The 23,265-nt window shown below is 36.6% G+C and overlaps 1 protein-coding gene across 1 annotated transcript; it reads left to right on the forward strand.

Annotated features, from left to right (window-relative positions):
• The first annotated feature begins 847 nt into the window (after positions 1-847).
• On the forward strand, positions 848-23,265 carry IQUB (IQ motif and ubiquitin domain containing). The gene is given in 12 exon segments (XM_082043088.1): positions 848-1,369; positions 2,827-2,988; positions 3,093-3,268; positions 3,513-3,668; positions 5,559-5,769; positions 9,392-9,567; positions 13,401-13,571; positions 14,674-14,850; positions 16,414-16,662; positions 20,490-20,675; positions 22,987-23,094; positions 23,098-23,265. Coding segments are annotated over 12 exon segments (2,271 nt in total). The 5' UTR covers positions 848-927; the 3' UTR covers positions 23,155-23,265.

The following is a 23,265-nucleotide window of genomic DNA, read 5'->3' on the forward strand; positions in this document are numbered from 1 at the left end:
GAGAAGGAGACTCCACAACCTCTCTGGGCAGCCTGGTCCAGTGCTCTGGCACCCTCAAAGTAAAGAAGTTTTTTCTTATATTCAAATGGAGCCTCCTGTGCTTCAGGTATTGACCCTTGCCCCTCATCCTGTCGCTGGGCGCCACTGAAAGGAGGCTGGTCCCGCCCTCTTACCTCTGCCCTCATTGCGCATGCTCCTGGTGCTGCGGTCCCGGCCTCCGCGAGGCACCGCCCATTCCCGGTTGCTATGGCTACCGCGACGCGCCGCCGACGCCAGACGCGGCTGCTCCAGAGAGGCCGCCCGGGGTGAAAGTAACGGCTGCGGGGCCGAGCGGGGCGCGGGGCGGGGGAGAGAGGCGCGCTTGTACGCCGAACCGCCACCGAACCCCTCCGGCCCCGCTGCGCCCTGTGCCAAGGGCCGCCTTCCCCCGCGGGACCGGCGGGCCTGTGCTCCGCCCACCGCCGCGTGCCGGGGCCGCCCTGTCCTGGCGCCGGGCGGAACAGCTGCCTGCTGGCTGGGGGTTTGCGTGAAAAGGGGCTTGAATCCTTCCGGCCCGCGTCATTTCAGTGGCAGCACGGAAAACCGTAGAGGCGTGCTGACTCTGGGTGACAGTCCTGCATCAATTCTTACCTCTATAAGGGATTTATCTCTATGTATTCTTTATATAAGTTATGCTGACTGCCTGCTGTCAATGCTATGCGTCATTAGCACTGTTAAAGAGCAATGAGATGTTAAATGTTTTGCGTTTGGTGGAAGCAAAGACCTCGTGCTACTCTAAATAGGCTGTTTGGGAATAGAGGAAAAGCTTTTCAGGTTAGTAAGTCATCCATATGCTTGGTGGTAGAAATGTTCTACTATGCAATTGTAAATAGATACTGTGAATGTTTTTGCAGAAAGGTTAAAAATGTGCAACTGATACTTTAGGAAATGGAAGATATATCGGATAGGTGCTTTCACGTTGTTGGAACAGAAGGGTCAGGTGCAGAGCAACCATCTGCATCCTCAGAAAGAGCAGGCGGAGAGACCAAGAACGGGGACCCGGCAGAGGAACCTTTGCTTTCAGGAGCTGCAGGCACTGTGCAGGCAGAGGAGGACAGCGAGCAGCAGGCAGCTCTCAAGGAACAGGAACAGTCAAGTGTAACACAGCAGGGACAACCTAGAGAAGGACCAGGCAACCCAGAAGTGATTGGAAATAACAAACAAGATGTGTTTGAGCCAGATGCCCCATTCAGAGCATCATTTGAGAGCACATCTCCAGTTACAAATGAGAACTGTTCTACTTTACCTGAAGTAAGAAATTCAGAAAGAGAAGAAGAAACATCTCAAAACTCAGTACTCTCAGAGAATACTGCAAGTGGGGCAGTAACAGGTAAAGAAGTTATTAAAATGGTGAACATTAGGGCTTTTAAGAGGTTTCTTTTTCTTCAACTTGGTTATGGCTTCTTGCATGCCACACACCCTCATTCTGTTCATGTTTGCTGTTTTTTGGTCTTGAAGTGACTTCTCAAATTCTTATCCAAAACATACTTGTAAAGGTGAGGAATGTACTCTTTATGTCAAGTTGCAGTAGCAATTTATAGACTAATATGGCATTTTATAGAGTGATCTTCATTTCCAGAAACGTGTGTGGGTATGTATATGTGCTTTGTGCACATTTGCTTTGTGCACATTTGCAAAACATTTGTGTGGGCACATGGGCTAGTAACAGTTTAGACTAGAACATAGCAATCATTCAGTGGCAAACAATGATAGGACAAGGGGTAATGGGATCAAGCTGGAACACAAGAAGTTCCACTTAAATTTGAGAAAAAACCTCTTCTCAGTAAGGGTGACAGAGCACTGGAACAGGCTGCCCAGGGAGGTTGTTGGAGTCTCCTTCTCTGGAGACATTCAGAACCCGCCTGGACATGTTCCTGTGCGACCTCACCTAGGCGTTCCTGCTCCAGCAGGGGGATTGGACTAGATGATCTTTTGAGGTCCCTTCCAATCCCAAACATACTGTGATACTGTGAATCATCTTACTATTTTACCTCTCTTAGATTCCCCTGTAACTTACCCACCACCTTTCCGTTATCCATGCCTTTCTCCTACAGTCCCCAAAACGCTCCATCATCTCCCGCGTTCTAGGTGTCCTGTGTTACTTCCTCTTCCCAATTCAGTGCCTCATTTTCTTAAGTTTTCAGAGTGGGAGGTGGCACATCACATTCAGCAGGTGAGCGCAGTGAGTGACTCTTGGAGTACAGACCTGCTGACCGCTGCCTTCTTGCTGGGCTGCACTCGGGCACTCTCACTGCGGGTAGCTGGCAATCACAGCCTAGGAAGGGCTCTGTGCCAAAGCCAGATAGAGTCTTATCTCTAAATCAAAAAGTAGAGATTTCTGGAGCTTTGAGTTAAGCGGGTCTGGTTCAGAATATAGTTTTTAAATAAACACCACAATGTTAAGTATTGTGTGAAAGACAACAGTGATTCAGCCACTGTATGCTTAGATCAGGTCTAAATTGGGGCAGATTTAGGTAAGATTTTTCAATAAAAATTCACTGTACAAAAGGATAATTTTGATTTGAAATTATGCATTTGAAAATAAACACATTTACTTACTGTAACTTTTAAGAAATAGTAATGTGAGTGACTTTATGTGGTGACAATACTATATTAGATATCCCTTTAAAAAGTATGTGATAACGCTGTTTCAACTTTCAAATAGACTGCCTTTCCAGCTCAAAAATCTATAATGTTTCTGCGTTGCAATGTTTCAATAAAATCGTCTCAGGGTAAACTTGAAATAATTATTAGCTGATTAGGAATTAATTTTGGTTTTATTTTTAGGAAGTGTGATTGAGGACAATGAAACTCTTAGGAGCACTAGGGCTAACCTTGATGAAACTATCCAGTCTGAGAAGTTGTGTCTTGATCAGGAACATTCTCCTGGGAAAGCAGTTCAAGAGGATTACCATATGCCTGATGTCATAACTGTTAGAGTACAAACAGGTAAATGCTGTTCTTAACACCTGTATCGATATATAATTGTGCTTTAATCTCAGTCTGTTACTAAATGAAACAATGTTTTTATATTGAAACTTCCATTTTAACAGATTCTGATTCATTCCAAGATGTAGTTGTAAAAATTGAAAGACCTACCTATCAGAAACCATTTCTGGGTGGATTTAAAAACAAGATAACAGGAGTGGAATTTCATAATGCAGGATCACAAACTATACCCAAAAAACAACTTGACAAAGGAATTCAGTTATTCTGTAGGGAAACTCAGGTAATGGCTTTGTGGCGTCTTTTTGAAATGTTGTTTTTGCCAAACGAAATAGAATGTTGACACCATTATTTCCAATAGGAATGAGGAGGTAGATCAGAAATAAGTGTGCAACTGAAAGTATTTAGTGGATTAATATCATTAGTCATGTGATTTTTGTTACAAATAAGTAATTTTGTCACTTATTGTAATGAGACAAATCTCTGTATATTTTGTAATAATCTGACATGCTTTTTTTTTTCCCCAGACTGTTTTTGAAAAAAATAAGCCACAACAAACAAACAACACAACATCAACACAGATGACTAAAGTTGGCCTGTATGTGTCAGTCGTGACTGACAAAATAATAAGTCCTGGAAAGTATCTTACAGCAGACGAATACCATGAACGTAGACTGAAAGCAGTAAGTTCTCACCTGTTTGAAACTATCTGTAAAGCAAAGTATTATGAAGGTTATCTGAATATTTAATAAGTGTTCAAAGAGGGTATTTAAAAGTGAACTGCAAAATGTCTGCTTAATCTTCACATTTTGTAATCTTCCACATATGGGGGAAGCGTGTGTTTGCTCTATGTTTTTAGTGACATTTGGACTTTGTGATTTCTTAAGAATTCTCAATTTACTGTTTTCTATCTTACAGTGACAGTTAAGCTTCCATATAGAGCATTAGGGATTACAACAGGCTCGTCCCTATGGCGTTCCCACGATGTCTTTGGAAGGACCTGAGCTATATGTTTAATGTATGACCTCAGATGCATGGAGTACTGGGTTAGGGTTTAGGACACCTGCATTCAGCTTTTGTGTTTTCTGGGGTTGGTTGGTTGTTTTGACAGACTTGGTAGGTTACCTTTGGCAAACTGTTCCTGTTTGGATTGTGTTCAAGTTACCTGCTTTGGCACTGAGGTAGAACCCCTCTGTTCACACACATGCGATGGGTCTGTGGGCTTTTCTGGTGCGCTGAGTTGACTTGTGCAGGTGATTCCAGTGACAGATTCTATATATTCCTTGTGCAGAGCATGCCATTTATGCATTCCAAATTGCTTTTTGAAAACCATGTCTACAGTGGCTGCACATCTAAATTAAGTACGCCCAGCATCATGTTAGGTGAGGCACTGCTTTGTAAATGCTGTAGTTATTAAATTGATGGCTTAAAATAGACAGACTGAATCTAACTAAGTGGAGGAACAGTTGATTCCCCAAGTGTGTAAGTAGGATAATTGTATTTTCACGATAGACAAGGTATGTCGAAATCTTCTGGGTAGAAGTTTTCTGTTAGAACTTCTTATTTGGTCAGCATCAGCTCAGGGCAATAAGCATCTTGTAGAAGTGGAACTCAAATAGGTAACCATTTCCTCAGGACTGCCAACATGCTTTGCTGTGATCATTAGTGCTGTGTACTGAAATCTGTAATGTATCCATAGGTAATCTATAATGCACAGTAGAGAGACATCAGGATGGTCTTGGTTCCAGTTGATGGATTTGCACAGTGCAGTGTAGTTCTGTATTGAAATACTCGCTGAAGACATATTCAGGAGAAATGTTAGGTTAGGATATCTCTAGAGACAGTGTAACTGTATTAGTGTGTGTTTGTGCTTGACAGCCTTTAGTGCTGAGCAAGGCTTGTTAGCTCCTGATATTGACCTGGTGAAACTGCTTGTGGTGTGAGTGCTGACCCAGCTGGCAGGAGCTTGAACTTGTGCCTTGTCCTCCCTTAGCACACTACAGACATTTCCCACGTCTTCAGTAGCCACACCCTGGGAAGGTGGATTTTATAATATTCTTTTTTAAGTTCTGTCATGACAGCACTGGTAGCATCCATTGTTTGTTTACAAAGAAATTGCAGCTGATCTTCTGTGTACGTGTTGATTTTTCTATCTAGAAATGTAAAAGAAATTTTGCAAATATGTGTCTAAAATTCCCAATCTAAACAACTTATAAATTGATAGGAAGATGGGGACCTCTGCTTACAAATCTGGAGAGAAAACAATAAAAACAATACATTGCAAAAGACCTTTTTTAAGGGGAGGTGGATTTTGTAGTTGCATTTGATGTTGCATTTATGTTTCAACTTAAATATTTGAATTAGTTTCTACACTGTACTCACTGGTTAAACTCCTGCAGTTACCTAAGTAAGTAAGCATACTAGTGTTTAAACTGGTTTTGTAGCATTTAAATGATTTTGAGTACAAGTCTTAGAAACTATAGTTAAATAGCTAGAAAAAATAACAGTTAAGAACAAAATGTTATGCTATTTTGTTTTAAATTCATGATTCTTTGGTGTCGTATCACATATAGGTAATAGTATTACAGAAATATTTCCGTCGCTGGCATGCTATGAATATAGTACAAAAGCTGAGGGAAAAAAAGAGGTTAAGGCTGGCATGGGAGGCACAAGAAGAGTTACAGAAAAAAAAAACGAAAGAAAAAAAGCTGAGAAGGGAGAATGAGCGAAGACTGAACCCTAAAACAAAAGAAGACTTTGAGCTACTGTACCATGCTTTAGAACGTAAGTTTTTTTCCTAAAGAGGCACTCTTAAATCTGCAAAATAGTAGTATGTTTAAAACAAACTTAAGTTTTTTACATTTCTTCAGATAACTTCCTTGATTTTTTTTTTTTAATTTATGGTGGAATTTCATTTTTAAATAATTATTTGACTTCTGCATATTAGTAGAAGCAGAAAAAAGTCCTTGGCACTGTGTAAGCACTGTTCGGCAATAAATAAAACATCTCTGTGTTATCAACATCCAAAGCGTAGCACCATGTAAACTGCTATGAAGAAAATGAACTCTATCCTAACCAAAACCAGTACATCTTTTTTTAGAAAATAATCAGCTTGTAGAATAGTGCTACTTGGCAGTTTTATTACTCTTTTTTTTTCATTCATCTCTAATATTAAGGTCAGCTAGAGGAACAGGAACTGTTTGGTTTTTTTAATCAGTTACTTTAGTCTTTTTATTTTACATTTTAAATGTTGAAAATAGTGCCATGAAGAAATTAGTATTAAGATCCATCATATGACATTTATTATAATACAGATTTCTTTATAATGGATAAAATTTTTGACCAGATTTTACAATATATGACTGAGGTTATTCCTTTTGTCTTAGTTATCTTCTACTGATGCTTTTTCTCCTTTCTTGTTTATTCAGTGTTTCACAAAACTGTGTTGTCAAAATTTTAACAATCTGTTAGGGTCCTATAGGGCGTCCTGATAGTCTTACTTGTCCACCTGACCTACCTTAAACTATCTCAGTTATTTCTTCCGAGGTAAACTGAGCAGAAATTTGGCAGCGTGTGTTATTCATAGAGCTAGGGATCATGATTCAAGAATTCCCAAGTTATATGTTAATCTTTTAATGCTGTCATGCTTTGTGTGGCATTGAACAAATCACTTTGTCTGAATTTATACGACTCATAAATATTACTGTTTGTGACAAATGTAAAAATTATTACTGGTCTTAAACTTTAGAATTTTGGGAATAGTATCTTCATTACATTTGTAGTTTGTTAGGAATTGTTTCCCCTGCCCCCTTTTTTCTTCATGGATAGCATTTCACTTCACAAGAATCAGTCCTTTTAAAGGTGTGTCTGACTTTAATCAAAAGCCAATGTACTCAAATAATCATTTTTTCCTCTCCACTTATGGCAAGTGCTACTATTTGGTATCTGATTTCCCACAGTATTTTATTTAAAAAACCTGCTTCCTAGCTAATGCACTGTCAAATGTAAGATCCACTTATTTTTTTTATTTAGGCTTGCAGAGTCTTATTTGCAATAGAGTCAATAAAGCCAAATTAAAGCTGTGAATGAGCACTGCTATTCCCAATATTTTCAGATTTAAACTTAGGGTTATATAATTGTCTCTTTTGCTTATTTTAATGTCATTTGCTTCACAAATAGTAAAACCTGCAGCTATGCATGTTCAGGAATTTAATATCCAGGCAACCTGAAAAAGCATGTGCCATTTCAAAACTGGAATAGAGCAAACTCCAGTATTTGAAATGTCTTTTTAAGGTTTTGTTAAAAATAATTGTCTGGTGTAAAAATTTTCTGCTTTGTTTTTGTTTACCATTGTTGACTAGTTGCTTCTCTATGTGGAGAGTTGCAGTCATGCTCTTTATTTTAAGAGAGCTTAGTGATTCTAGGAAGTTTTTTTTCCTACCTGCATGTGAAACTACTTTTACATTCTTGTAGTGTCAACAGTCTACACAAGCTAAATCATTGTGACAGTAATAGAATGAGACTATTGTCCTCCAGGGATCTGTGAAGGTTATTGCTGCTGATCACAACAGGGGGATCCTATTACAGGGTCAGCCAGTACAAGCAGTTCCTCTTGGTACAAAAACTTGCCTGTTGACTGTATGGGACAAATGAGATGTATCTATATATTCAGACTGTCTGCATATAAAGACACTCATTATTTATTTTAAAAGTATGATCTACTTTGTTTTATGAAAACTGGAATAAAAATTGTAATGAGTAAAAACTCTGCCTGTAGAACAGATAATCTAAGAGGAATGTTTTTAATTTGGTTACATATATATGGTGAATCAGGAGGTGAGTATTGATGATAACTGGCAGCTTCATTTCTGTAATTACAAAATTGCTTGTTGTATTTATTAGCTCTACCTTTGAAGTTGCTGCCCCCTTCAGGCATGTAAAGTTTCATGTAAATTAATTATATACAGTGCTTTTGTTTACTGAAATGGCTTTATTTAAAAATATATCTTTGACTACTTAGAACTTGTCAAACAGCTGTCATATTAATACCAAAGCTTGGAGAGCCTTAAGGAAATGAATTGAAATATTTTAGAACAGGAAATGTAAGGTATTGTACAGATAAGGAAGCCACAGGCAGAAAATAAACCTTATTCCTTTCCCTCTTCCTGCCTCTAATCTTACCTGATACAGGATGTTATAGGATTTTTCACTAAGTGTGCATCACATATTGGATTGTTTTCTTTTACGCTGGATTTTGCTTTTGCATAACTGTTCAGTAACAATAACAACACTTTGAGATATTATTCAGGAATGTTGAAGTTTTGGAAATAACCTACAGAACTCCAGAGGTATTTGAAATGGAACAGACTCTTCAGAGATGGCAGGAATTGTTATGATGTATGAAAAGGAAAATACTGTCTATCCAGTAAACACAAATTGATTTTACTAACAGATTTCTGTAAAGGCATGTAGTCTGTGTATCAGCAGTTATAGTCAAGAAATGGATGCTACAAAATAAAGCATGAGAGACACATATGTATACATCTGTATGTTTCTATCATGAAGTAGTCTAACATAAGTGCAGTGTGTACCTGTGGTTTGGTGGTTTGACCGTAGGAGTCAGAAGGGCAGATTCTTACACTTGTGCTGCTGTCGCACCACTTCCTTCTGCTTGGAGGGTTCTGTTGGAGAAAAAGAAAGGGAGAGTAAAGCAAAGACTGTCTAGTTATTAATGTGCATCCTTCTGCCTTGGGTGGCAAAAGGGGATGCCACTGAAATATTTGGTGTAACACCTGAAGTGCTGAATGTGACTGCCCATCACATTTTATCTCAGTTTTGGAGGACTTCAAACTTCTTTATGTTTTACTCATTTGTGCAGGGAGAAGCATTGATACCCTCAGCACTGAGTACTGGTGGTACCACAGTAAGATGGTATCCTTATTTGTTTGAGATCATCTCCATGGTATCTTTCTTGTGACTTTGATGAGCAATTGTTTAAATAGTTCCTATTGCTCATACCTTTTTGGAGCTGTTTGACAGTCAAACAGTGAGTTTAGTTATTTTAGATGCAAAATTATGAAGAAATCATTTCATCACACATTTCCACAGGAGCTAAATCCTTTTTCTCACATAGAGCTTCTTTCTACCCTAACCCATCTTTGAGTGTGGAGTACGAATTGCCAGTTTAGGATTGATGTACACACACACACTCTCACAGAACATCTGTATAATTTACATTAACTTCTGGGCCATTTTGCTTGTATTGAAAGTACGCATAACAATCAATTACCTAACATAGAAACTGACTTTTAACAAATATTGAAAATTATGTTATTTCTTTAATATGAAAGCAGAAATTTCACTTGAAAACATATTGTAAAATTACTCAAAATATTTATATCTGTAGTATGGAGGCAGGAGGAGACTGAACGAATTAACAGAACTTATACTGGAGCTGAAAGAAAGGCAGCATTGTGTGGACTTCTGGAAGAAGAGGCACAGCTGATTGCTTCCATTGGGAGACACAAACTAAATGCAGATGAGGAGAATCAACATAAAGCAATACTGAACTTTCTGGATAAGGTCAGTGCTGTAATTTTAGGCTGAACATAAAGAAAACAAAAGTAGAGGAACAGAAAAGACAGGCTACTTGCCAAAAGTAACTTTTCTAGCTTTAACAGTTAATCATGTGAATTCTAATGTTATAAATATCCAAACTATCTAGTTGTTCATGTCAATAAAATTTGGTGCATTTCTTTTTCCAAGCTGAGAATTTCTTAGCTCTGTGACTGATTGAAGGACCAAAAGAGACTTTTAAAATATTTTTTTCCATTCTTTTTACTACTGATGTATGGGAACTGGACTGTAAAAAGTGGTTTGATAACATCTATTACTTTTCTTCATTATGAACAAATTATGTATTTGAAATGTTGGTGTATCTATTACCAAGTTTACTGCCATGATGTGATGATATTCTCTATTTCTGCTTTCAAGACTGAAAAGACCCAGAAAACTAAATATTTAGGAATGATATCAAAACCTTGAATCACTTCTATATTAAATATTTGCTTCTATCATTTGCAATCTATTCTGTTATCTTCTCAGAAAAAGAAGCCTGGAACAGTCTAAAGCAAATATGTTTCTCAACTGAATCTCTATTTTTCTTTTAAGGACTGTTTTCCAGTGTCCCACCTTATATAGCTTACTCCCAATATTTATTTTACAAGTGATACTGTTTTCTTGCATCTAGGAACCAGAAGCAAAATGTTCTTCAGTACCATAATTCCTAGTGATAGTTGTTTGGAGATTCAGGAGTCACATGAGAGACAAGAGACGCGCTCTCCAAACATTGGACTTGTTTCTGAAGCACTTAATACTAATTTATTTATTCATATTTTACATTTATAAATTATGTTATTCAGTAATGAGATTGATTTCTTTTTAATTTGAAAATCTACTGAGCTTCTGAACTGCAACTTTTTATTTTCATGGTTTTTATCATGGCAGCTATAGGGTTTTGACTGTTGTTCTAAATTGTTGACATATGTAGCAGCCTAACTCAGAGGTAAAGAAAGTAACAATTTCTGCATTTCTTAAAAAATAAATAAAATAAATAAAAATAATTTGGGAAATCTCAAAATTCAATGGGTGGCTTGTTATGACAGTAACACTGTGATTTAAACACTGTAAACTGTACTATGAAATTTATCCTGGGAGTGGTGGAATATAGCTGCTTTATTGAGTTATTTCTTAAACTTTGAGCTGATAATGTTAATCTGGACACTTGCGAGTTAAAACTGAAATAACACCTTTCACATCTGAGGACTACAAGCATTTCATTTTGCTGCAATAGCCAATGTGATACAAATGTGCTTCTCTGTGGAAACTTTCGTGCCCTTCTTTCCTACTCTAGGCATGTACCTCCTCATGCATATGTGCTTTTACAGTGGTTTCTACTGGTTGTGTGTGCAATACATTCTAGGGAGTTCTTTTTCACACTGAGCTCATTCTTCAGCATTTGTGTTTTGAAGAGGAAGTATTTAATTAAGCTTTTATACAGCAATCATATTTTCTTAAAGGAATTTGTGTAGTTATTGCTCAGTTTATACCTTTCATATTTTGTGCTATTTCTGCACCCATCCTATGGATTTTCTTTTGCTCTTCTTACCTTTTTCTCTCTATGTCTGTGTTGGTGTGTTTCTCTCCTCAGGTGTTTTTTGTTCAGCTTTCATGCATTGGCAGCAGAGTGCAGTTAAAGTAGTCTTGTGCTCTGAAGTAATACAGATAACAGGATTATTGTAAATTCCACAGCAGTGCCAGCAGACTAAAAGGCAAGAAAAAGCTGGCAAAAAACTCTGGAAGTTTTAGTTTTCTCACATCAGTCTTGAATACATGAAAATAGTCCTGAAAAGAGAAAGCTTGGAATTCTTTCTGAAATACTGGAATGTTCATATTGATGAGACCTCTGTATTTTTTCCCAGTAAAAAGCTGCATAACTTTTTTTTCTTTTTAATTGTTTTATGTGATATCCAGTTATGATGAGGTAGTAAGAAAAATTACAGAAGTTACAGATATGTTATCTTGCTTTTAATAATTTAAACATTATCATAGTATAGTTGGTCTATGTTAAGGGTCACTTTGCAGAGTAGAATACCCAGACTGTTACCTCATATGGGGGTTGTGCAAATTTATCAGGAGAACCCACTTTCAATAACCATTTCCTAGGGTAAACTCTGCCCATTGACTCTCCCTAGCATAAGCAAATGACATTCTGTCTTATTATAAGTGATTACAGGATCAAATGTACATACTGAATTAACTACTCTGTGGAAAATGGTGATTTTTGCCAGTCTGTCGTGCAAAGGATTTGCAACATTGTATAGCTTCTAATGTGGTGAGGGCTTTTTTGTTGTTTGCTTGTTTCAGAATTTCTAGTACTGTACAAAGACAGTGAAACCAAGTCACAAAGTACAGGAGGATGCTTCTTTTTTATGACATGGAGAAAATCGCCTCTTTCTAGTTTTGCAGAAGTTCAAAGATTCCACTAAGGAATTAAGTTTTTTATTTTTTACCAATGTCTGGTTTTGCTATTGCATCTTAATCAGTTTTGGCTCTGAATTGTGACCCGTGATTAACAATACCTCCTTTAATTAGCATTCCACCTCCACTGATAATGTTACTAAATCTAATTATTCAGTGTTAAATCTTTTTTTCAATTATTTTGTCTTTCTTTTGCTTACCTAACTTTATAGTTTATTTATTTTGAAGTGAGAAAAGCTCAATTTTTATTGTGTTGTTATTAATCCTGTCTGTTCTAACTATCCAGTATTCTTGGTATTTTTATTACTTATCACCATAGCAAGCCTATGTATTTGGTCAAAATAATGATTACATCAATGCTGGGATCTTGTCCAGAAAGCTATTCAGCATGTGAATGCTACATGAAGTGTTGCTGTATGTAGTTAACTCACACAGAGATTGCAAAGTGAATTTCACAGTGTTTGTGAGCATTCAAATTCCAAATGCGGTGAGAGGGAATAATTAATACTCAGAAAGATGTTCCAAGTAGCTGTCCCAATGTGTGACTAAGGAAAGGGAGTGGAGTTAGGTGATGGTAGGGAGCAGGTTTTGAACACCATCTTTCTACTGGATTGAGATATCTACTTCCAGGGTGACCTAGTCCCCATGGAACAGTGTGGTTTGCAGCCAAAACCAGACCTCTAGAAAGAGGAGAATGCTCGGACTTTTCAAACGGAGTGGGGCAGCTGACACCATGTAACTTCTCACTATCTATAGAAGTTGAAGACATGCAAAGAGACAACTGAAGTAGTAGGCATCTAGTAATGGGTTACATTAGCAAAGAAGCAGCTATTTGAAGTGTCCGAGAAGCTGTAAACTCATGCTTTGACTTAGCTGTAACAAAGTCTATGCCTTCTATCCGTCTGTATAGCTAGCATAAGTAGAACAGTTCCCTGGAGATATTTTGTATTGAGTAGACTCTGAGGCCTTAAATTTGCAATCTTTATACAGTCAACAGTCCCATTGATTTTTACTGATAGTTTAGAGGGATTTATGACTGCAAGATGAAATACAGAGCAAATGTGTTCTAACACTGCTTTCAGTAAATTTACTTTAAAGAAGTAGAGCATATCCCTGTAGGAGAATATTAATTACTTTTAATATACTGTAAGTCAAAATTTTCGTGACCTGCAACTTTAAACAAAGTGTATAATTGAATACTTACTCTGGTGGAAAAGGTACTGTATAAATATCGACAATAGAATAAGCCTTTTGTATTAGGCAAGCATTAATGTTAAGTCCCTTTTTGCTCTGGTGAAACTTGATGTAACATAATGCACTTGTTCAACTGGTGATCAGATTATAATAGCTCAGAGTTATACAAATTGTTTCTGAAGTGTGCACAACCTAAGAGATGGAAAGCGTATGATGGAAAAATCACTGAAATGGATACACCGAACATACTCCGTGCCAGAGAACTACTTGAAATCTACAACAGCATTAGCATGAATGACATCCCAAAAGATGAGAGAATGGATGTGCTGGGAATACTCAGACTTACAATGAAGGTATGTTTGATTTTTCTATTTATGTTTAGCTTGAAGCTGTACTTCCCAAAGATGCAGTCACTTGCTTATGTTGACACATAAGCAACGCTGCTTCTGGCAGACAGGTGCCTGGATGATCAGCTGTCAGCAAGAGAAAACCTTGTGTACCACCTGGCATGACAGTGGAATTGACATTCTAGATATACTCTGAATTCATATTTCGCTTTGTGATGTGCACGTTTTTCTTCAAGTTGTCTTAGAATTTTAACCCCATGGTCTTAGACTTTTTGATACATTAATATAGAATACATTTTTAGTACAAAGTTTATCTTAATATTTATAACGATGAACACCATGGCACAGATGTAAGTGCTTCTTCATATTTTTTGTTTTTTTAGTTCTTTGAAATGTCTGTTCTGAACCTTATCTTTGTGTTGGTTTGGGTTACCAGTTTTATGCATGGTAAATACTGATTTATTTTTTTTTCCTTTGCCTCTCACTCCCAACCCTACTGCTGCTGTTTGCATTTCTTTTAGTCTTTCACATGTTTTATTTATTTATTAATGTATAAAAATAATGCATTTCAAGGTACTTTCAGGATGATACTGTTGGCATCAAACTAGAATAGAATGCTGCTGCCTGCTCTTACGCCTCTTGTGTGGGTTTTCTTTTGTTTTGTTTGTTTGTGTTGTTTTGTTGGTTTTTGTTTGTTTGTTTAACTGTCTTCTGTGTTTACACATTACAAATCCAAAGGAAGCTTCTTAGGGAGATATTTCTTGGGGCTTTTGGAGACTGAAAATTTTGCATGTGTTGTATGCCTCTGCTTAGCATTTTTTAAAGCCTCCAGGTTTACAGCTCCTCACAGCTTTGGTATCTATACAGGCTCCTAAAAGCAGAATCTGTAAGCATTCTCAGTTTTGTAGTTCTTTACATTAGTTTTCTTGGAGGTTGTTTTCCTAAAACACTAAGAACCTCCTGTGAACACATTCTTACCTGAACATACAGAGATATGGATTCTGTGCCAATCATCCACCCATAGTTTGCTTTCATTAGAATTATTTTGTTTGTCTGCTACCTTATTGTTGTGGAACTTGTTTTCCTTTTTCATTGTGTTTTCTTTCAGGAACATGAATGTAAATTAACACAGGAAATATTGGAATTAATTGACAGGGAAGTTGATCTTATGTCGAGAGAGGTGAAAGAATGCAACTTAGAAGGACTGAGGAAAAGAATTTGTACATTATTTCTTCAGTATGTTAAAACTCCAAAGTTTAACCCTGAAGTTGCTAAGATACTTAAGGTATTATTCCTATTTTACAGTCTGACACAGTAGTCATTGAACTAAGGATGGTGGAGAAGGAAATGGAAAACAATGAAAACTTTTTTATTTTACATTTTGCTGTAGAATTGCTGGAGGAGTTCCTCAAGAAGTTAAATGTTGCAAGCATGCAGACCTTACATAAATAAGCTTATATAGTCGTATAGGAAGCATGAGGCATTAGACATGGCTGTAAGAACCTGACAAGTGGCTGGTAGCACTGTGAGAGCCCAGGAACCCGATGTATGAAATAAAATGGTAGATCTTATGGGATGGTAACAGTAAAATGTAATAGCAAATGGGGAACACACAGCAAGAGAAATTGTCTCTTTTTTTCCACTGGACAAGGTGCAGCATCCCATGTGTCCAGAAAGGAAGACGTCTAGTGAGCTTGCCAAGAGCTGTTACAAGCTTCTTTTGCACAACTAGTTGCTACTTCATGAGAAGAAGATATAGCTAGGAAGTGGAGAAAGCGATAGACATCTCAAGTTGTGTGATTGTTTTTCTATTCTGACTACAGTTTACAATTATAAACATGATTCATTATCATATGTTGCTGCTTTAGGCAGCAACATGTATTCTGTGTCTGTCAGAAAAGGATTCCTCTTACAGTGGTTGATGGTATCTCAGAAATAGAGGATCAGTAAATGTTAGATTTAGAACTAAATAACAGTTATTTTACACAAGGTTTATGAACGGAGTTACCTAGATGTGTCAGAACAGAGACTGGAGATGGGAGACCTTTGTCTTCTGTAGCTTTTGGTTAACTGTATCTTGAGTTGAAGGCTGACTTGCACCTATATTTGTATTTGGATCTTGTAACTTTCTGTAGACCATGAAAAAGATGGCAGTTTATTAACAGTCAAAGTGACCCAATTCTCAGGGTACTTTCAGAAAAAGGCAGATGACCACAATAGGTGTCTGGGTTTCCAGACTACTCTAAGCTACCCAGTTACAGGCTTGAACCCTCTGCACACACTACATTATATTCTTTCCAGAACTCATGAAGCAATATGAGGATGGGGAGTTAATTAGCAAGTTTAGTTTATTATCTTCCCCTATATTGTTTTTTTGGACATGTGGCTCTGACGATTTTGTATTCTTATGCCAAAATATTAATATGTCAATCTCAAGGTTTTAGCTTTGACATAAAGGGCAGATTCTATATGAAAAATTAAATGCTGAAGAATTAGTTTCTTTCTTCTCTTTGTTATCATCTTTCCAGAATGGCTGACAATCTGCGTATGTAAAAGCAGCAGCAAGAGCATTGGAGCATAATGTCTAGGATCTTCATATAGCTTAAAAATAAATTGACTGATTTAAATAGCTGATTTTAACAAGTACAGTAAGAAAATACAATAGCTTTTGGTCTTCTATTAAAAAAAGCCCCACACTATTGGGCATTTTAAAATAAATATTACTAGCTTTTACATATTGGAGTACTTGCATGAATATATGTAAAATGTATTCTGACAGAGGTAGGGTGACACACAAGTAATACAAAGATTGTGGTAAATTAACTTTTTTTTTTTTTTAATCTTCTAGGTTCCACCAGATCCCTTAAAGCTTTATAAAAATGTTAACTTCTGTCATAGTTGTGAAAGTTACTTACCATCTACTGAGTTTCCTGTTCCTGCTAATTCCTGCACCTTTGGCAGATGCCACTTGTGTTGCAAGCTTGATAATGAAGCTCGGCAACGAGATGCATATTTGAAGTACAAACTTCTACTAGAAAATCTCAGAAGGTCTGAAGTTGATTATCAGGATGATGCTAAAATTGTTTTCTTAGTTCAGGTACTGTCCAAAAGAGCGTTGTTAATAATGGAAACCAATGGCTTTGACTATAATTTTTCCTTTATTTTGTGTATGCTGTTGACAGGTTGAGAATTGGGCTAAAAGCTACAAAAACTTCTTCCTGTGATGTGGAATGTTCCACACGTAAGGAAGAAGCACTTAAGCTCTTGAAGTATAGTACTTTGGAAACTAATTACAAGCTATACATTAAAAGAAGGTAGATGTCTCACTGATAGGTCAAAGAATCACATGATCCAAATTCTTCTTCTGGTTCTGCTATGGCAGTCCTGTTGCTTAAAGATACTAACATCATCTGTAAAGATACTAACATCATCTGTTTTTGTGACTATAATATTGTTCAAGACATAATGCTAGTAAAACATTTAAAACCCCATTATTTGGGCTGTTTTAATAATACAATGAAAATGTTTTATGTTCTCAGATGGAAAAAGGTAAAGGACCTGATGTTTTGACATTCCTATTCTATGTCAGTAGAATATCTATATAGTTGGAAGTTTTACTGCCTTGCATTTATTAGGAGAGGGATTCACTAAATATTTTAATTTTCTAAACTTTTTACCATCATTGCATCTATAATCTTCTGCAATATTACTAAGTGACTGATATTTCTTAATAATCATTACTGGAACAACCCAGTTCAAAGAACTTCTCGCTTCTGTCCTCAGCAAATTCTCTCTTTTAGTTATTACTTATTTTGTTAACAAAAGAATTTTACATCCAATATCCACTGGGGAAGTTTTAAATCTGAGATAATTGCAAAGTGTTATTTATTGAAAATATGGGACAGCTGAGTTTTATTTGAACTTTCTGAGATTTAGTATTATAATCTCTGCAGCATCAACTTTCATAGAATAGTTTTTGAACTGTATTTTCAGTAAAAAGCAAACAAAAAACAGTCATCAATATCCTACTGCTACCAAAACAAGCCATGCTGTGGTTTAGTACTTTGCCAGTGGCAGCTCCCAAAAGGAAGATTAGGGTTCTTTAATTATCACGCCTGTGTTAAGAAATACAATCAAAGAACCTACATTTATTTTCACTTAAGCTGAAAGGTTTTTTGTCTCTGTCCAACTTAGTTTATCTTAATATGTAAACATCCTCCAAAATCTTTTGGACCTCTGACATGACATCACTTGTGATGGCTGGTAGCCATTGATGCACTGAAACATGACTGCTGCTTAACTGCTGACACCAAAAGCCCTCACAGTTCTGTTTGTGGTTGTACCCCTGCAACATCTCTAGATACTGTGTTATTTTCATCTATATAAACATATTTTCTTTAGAGTTTTAAATATCTAAGCAAGATGTTAGTATCTTAAATCACTAATTTCCATGGGATTTTGCTAACATTTCCTTAAATTATTACTTTTTTTCTGAGCTACTTGTTTTTTTTCCCTTCTCCTCCCGACAACCATCTGTCCCCTTCTGCACTTATATCCAGAAAACAGCTCTGAGGCATCTAGAAATGAATTGGGCACAACTAAAAGTCTTTTGCAAGCACCTATGTCAGCTTCATTCGTTGCCCAGTGCAGTACCATTACTGGGTCTGATTGTATTGTATGTGGATAGATGCAAGACTTTTGTGATAAAAGTTTTTTCTTCAGATCTCTTATATACTGATTTGAACTGTGTTTGGGTTGACCCACTATATGAGTGCTGCTAAGGTTTAAAAGGCAAAAAGCCATTGGTTGGTGTTATGGTACCTCCAGTAAGTTCCACTTAGAGCAGCTTAAGACCCTTCTCATATCAAAAAGAACTAGTTCAGCAAATACGTCAACTCCTGAGGCTGCCCTTCACTCTTTCAGAGGGTTTAACTATGCCACACTCCTTAAAATCAATGGTACATACTATGGCTTTTATTATTCTTGATGAACAACATCCTAATGGCAATGTCATATTCATTTGAAGTTACAAATACACTTTACTCCTTTATTGGATTTGCTGCCTGCCCTTCTTTCCCAGCCTCACCTGTTGAGCATTCAATGATACTTGCTCCCAGCCTGCCAGTGACAGTACTTGAAGGCTGTTCCTGTTTCTTGTGAGCACAGGACAAACTGGGGGCGGGGGAGAGAAGGGAAAGCATTATTTGATATGAACCGATTATAAAATTTCACAGCAAAATGCATGCTTACCTTTACAAAGTGCAGAAGAAGTCTCTTAAATTAAACTCTTCCGCATTACCTGAGAAGCTTGAACAAGCTTTTGCCTGTTTTTCAGGAAAAAAAAAATGTAATCCAGGAAAAAGGAAGAGTCACATTGTGGATCTGTGTTATATGGACCCTTATATGCCTCAGTATAGATTTTTGCAAGTTCTGGTAACTTTTCAGATGTGTAGCTTGGCACAAAAATAGTACTTGCTAATATGCCTACTTGCAAATCTGACTTCTAAGAAGATACGGAAGTTATTTGGAATTTTGAGAAAAGGAGGAAATACTGAAAAAAGAAGCCAGTTAGTGCTACCTAATAAAGGAGGCCCTGTAAGACCAGCTTTAAGAGCAGCTGTATGACACTCCTGTGTTCTTGGAATCAGTAGGCACAGATTTATTACCAGTGGAGGTTCTAAGCCCAGCTTTTCTCTTACATTCTCTCTGGCAAAAATTTACATGGGCTTCTGGATTTTGGAAGCATGATGGATGAGAATACATGAACCTACTTTTCACTAAAGCACTGTGTTTTTATAGTTTCATTCATCCTTTGTCAGAAATTGAATAAGTAACATGTAAACATCATTATTTAGTTAATTAACTTGAGATTTCTTTTTAGAGAAATGAGTCTTCTTCAAATAGCTAGCTTGAAGGAAAATGTATTTAACAGTCTGTGGTTTACAGACTCCTGTAGATAAAAATCTTCCAAGAATTTTTTATGACCAATACTGAGAAAAATTCATGGAGTGTGACAGAAAAACTTGCCAAAGTTCAGTGATAACTGCCATCCCATTTTTTTTTTTCCTTCATTCAGAAGACTGTGTTGACTGTCTTTATCAAAATTTAGTAGTGATTTCAGATGGCTAGTAATAAATTAAACAAAGTAAGACTAATGTAAATTAACCTTAGACATGGGTTTAAAGTACATTTAAAGGCCTTTCTGTGCTAGAGAACTTTTATTAACAGACCTCCTATTATTTTTTTGTTAGTATTGTAGCATAACTATTTATCATATAAACTCATTTGGTAAAGTGAGAAACAGCATCCTGGGGACAATAAACTCTCCATATGTCAACAGCAGAGTGAGGGGAAAAAAACAAAGCAGGCAGTGATTTGGGGTCTGTCACAGGTGCGAGTTCTTCTTGTCATAATTTTCTGCATTTTCCAGACCAGATTATTCTGATTATATGTGAACTTCAAGTAATTAAGTAGTGCAATAACTCATTTATTGAATACCTTTAATTCCCAATCTGAGAATGAAATGGGGAAGTCATCTCAGTAGTGACAGAGATGGATAATTGTTATTATTAACCAAAGAGGTGTGAACAGGCTTAAACATGACAAAAACCATGAGATTTAAGAAGCTTTATAAGAACAGTTAAGCAATCAGGATGTCAGTAGAAGATATGAATTGCCATTGGCAGAGACAATCAAAGTAAGAATGTAAAATTTTAGAGATGATACAAGAAAAATGCAGTTAATAATTGCCCCACCGTGCTAACAGAAGATGTGTATGTCTAGACATTCTTTAACCAAGTGATTATGTGACATGCATAGAAAAATGTTTTACTCAAAACTTCATTTGTAATCTTATATGGTTACAATGCTTTTGTTGTCAAATGAAACATGCTTCTTCCTTCTTTACCCTGTTTTCCATTTCAGCATCAAGATCTGCAGTACATGATTGAGAACATATGGGGCTGTCAGTCAGCTCTCAGTGCCTGCAGTGACCTCTATGATTTGGTTATGGTCAGATGGGATAAGCGGCATGAGTGGTCTCCGTGGAACACTATTCTCCTCACTAAAGATGAGGCAGATGAACATCTTAAGCTGTGTGACCTTGAGAAGGTAAAATTTGATGCATTTAATGTTTTACAATATTTATGTTATGCTTTAATAGACTCCTGTGACTAATGAATTTGGGCCAAATTTAGTCCTTACACTCATCCATGTTTAAATTGGCCCATTGAGACTATATAAATGATTGCATCTCTACTATTAAATATAATAAAACACACAGTAGTCTGGAGGACAGCTAGCACATACAACTCGCATCCATATACCTGAACTCTGTCTTCTCCCTCCGAAAAGGCAAGAAGCTAGGTGGCCTTATCCATGTTGCCTACTGAGAGTAGTGCCAAGAATCATAAACAGAAACATAGAATCATTTTGGTTGGAAAAGATCCTCGAGATCGTTGAGTCTAACCGTTAACCTAGCACCATCACTAAATAATGTCCCTAAGAACCTCATCTACACATCTTTTAAACACCTCCAGGGATGGTGACTCCACCACTTCCCTGGGCAGCCTGTTACAATGCCTGACAACCCCTTCAGTGAAGAATTTTTTCCTAATAGCCAGTCTAAGCCTCCCCTGATGCATCTTGAGGCCCTTGCCTATGCTCTGCCTTCAGCTGAGGTCAGACAAGAGCTGACCTGCATGAGAAACATACTAAAGACTAACCATAAATACTGTGACAATTGTGTGCCTGTGCTCTCGCACATGCTCTGGCCTCATTAGTTTCTGGCCTTTTAAATTTCTCATAAAATAACAGAATGGCTCTTGACTAGAACTTAAATTGAGACAAATTTTATTGTGACAAATGGTTACTTTCTTACATAGATGTCATTTAAGTACCCCTGACAATGTAATCTTAAAATTCGCAGTTAAGCAATAGAAATGTAATTGCTGTTCTGAGTTTTAAAAATTAAGAATTTGTTAAAGAAGTCATTGAAACTCTGTATTTTTACAACACTCTCCCCAAATTCTGTATCTAAACATGGTAGTCTGGTAAATATCTCACTCCACTGGACATCATATGGTAGACTATTTAGTTTTCTAAGGCACAGGAGAATCCTGTGAGCTGTGTTTGTCCTGCAATTAGTAAGGCATTATTAAGCCTTTCACCTCTAGGTTATTGATTTATATAAGTAGTGATCTGAGGTCATTACTGTATAGTGTCCTTTTATTCAAGGTGTGCTTTATTTAATTTCTAACACAATATATGTGCATCACAAATACAATTTCAGCTGTTACCTTTCTTTACTCAATTGCAAGTTGGAAATTCCAATATTGACTCCTCTGTGTCACTTTCAGTCAACAAGGTTGTTCAGGCAGTCTGAATCTAGAGATGCTTCTCTGCATCCATAAATTTATGTTACTAGCATTATGGCAGGCAAAGATTCTGCTTATGCACTTATCTGGATTAACTTCAAAAGTCTGAATGTCATAGAGAGATGCCATTAACCTGATTAGGTCCAGAGCTTCAGTGGAGGTGGGAGTTAGGCCAGAACAACAACAGGTGAGGTATGCAAGCCTACCTTAAAATTCTAAGGTATTTTCACGTAGCTCTTGCTATAAAAATAGCAGTGGACCAGCTATAGTGAGGTGTCACCAAACCTAAAGCATCGTTAAAAAAAAAAACAAAAACAACCAACCAAACAAAACCAACCAACCAACCAAACAAACAAACAAACAAAAAAGAGTGTGAAATAAAGAAAATGAAGCAGTCAGAATGTCGTAAGTTGAATCATTGTTTCTCATTCACTGAAACAAAATAAGGCATCTCAAGCACTTTCATTAATAGCAATTATTCATAATGATGACTATAGCAATAGCAAAGAGTTTTTTCAACTAAATATTCTGGTTGTTTATTACATAATTGGAACTACTGCTAATCCCTAGAAATTTAAAGTGTCATCACTGAATGCAAAGCCTGACTAAAATGCTGCAAAATGCTTGCTTCCATGATTATTTTTAAAGAATAACTATGATTCTTATCAGGGAAATTTCCTGTAGTCATCACCTTGCAAATGTTAATATTAAAGCATTGCCTTTTTAAATTTTCAAACATAAGTACAAATGTTCTTACCTGAAAATAAACGCTTAAGTTTTATCTTGAATGGATAAAAATTGCCAGAAGTTTTACTTGTTTTAAAAGGTGACTAATATTTCACAAGGAGTGGTTAGTAATTTTCACTATTGGGCCATAAGGTAGCAGTATAGAACTACAAAATATTTCATTATCATATATGAATAAATGATCTGGCTTAGTTTATTAAAGGGTCACCATTTATACTGTTGAAAGTAGGAAGCAATATGTAAATTGCTAGATATTTTTGTTGTATTTAATGAGATTTGTTTTTTTTTTTTCCTTTCAGGCTTATGAAGCAGTATTTATAAACAGAATAAAGCGTAAGCATATCCGCACAAAAAAATACTTTGCTCAGATTCCAGCGATGGCATCATTTTTGCATAGGAGTGACAATTAGGCTAATGCAAATGAATTTTTAGTAGCGACCTCTATTCCTACTGGCACAAAACCATAACTTGCAGGCGAAGTTAACTGAAGTTAAAGAGATCAACTGAATTATTGATTAATACCATTTCCTTGGTTTTAAAGAAATGTACTTTTTCATTAATACTTTAATTGTATTACA

The sequence above is a fragment of the Streptopelia decaocto genome (assembly GCF_964273445.1).
Source record: "Streptopelia decaocto genome assembly, chromosome: 1".
NCBI classification, from domain to species: domain Eukaryota; kingdom Metazoa; phylum Chordata; class Aves; order Columbiformes; family Columbidae; genus Streptopelia; species Streptopelia decaocto.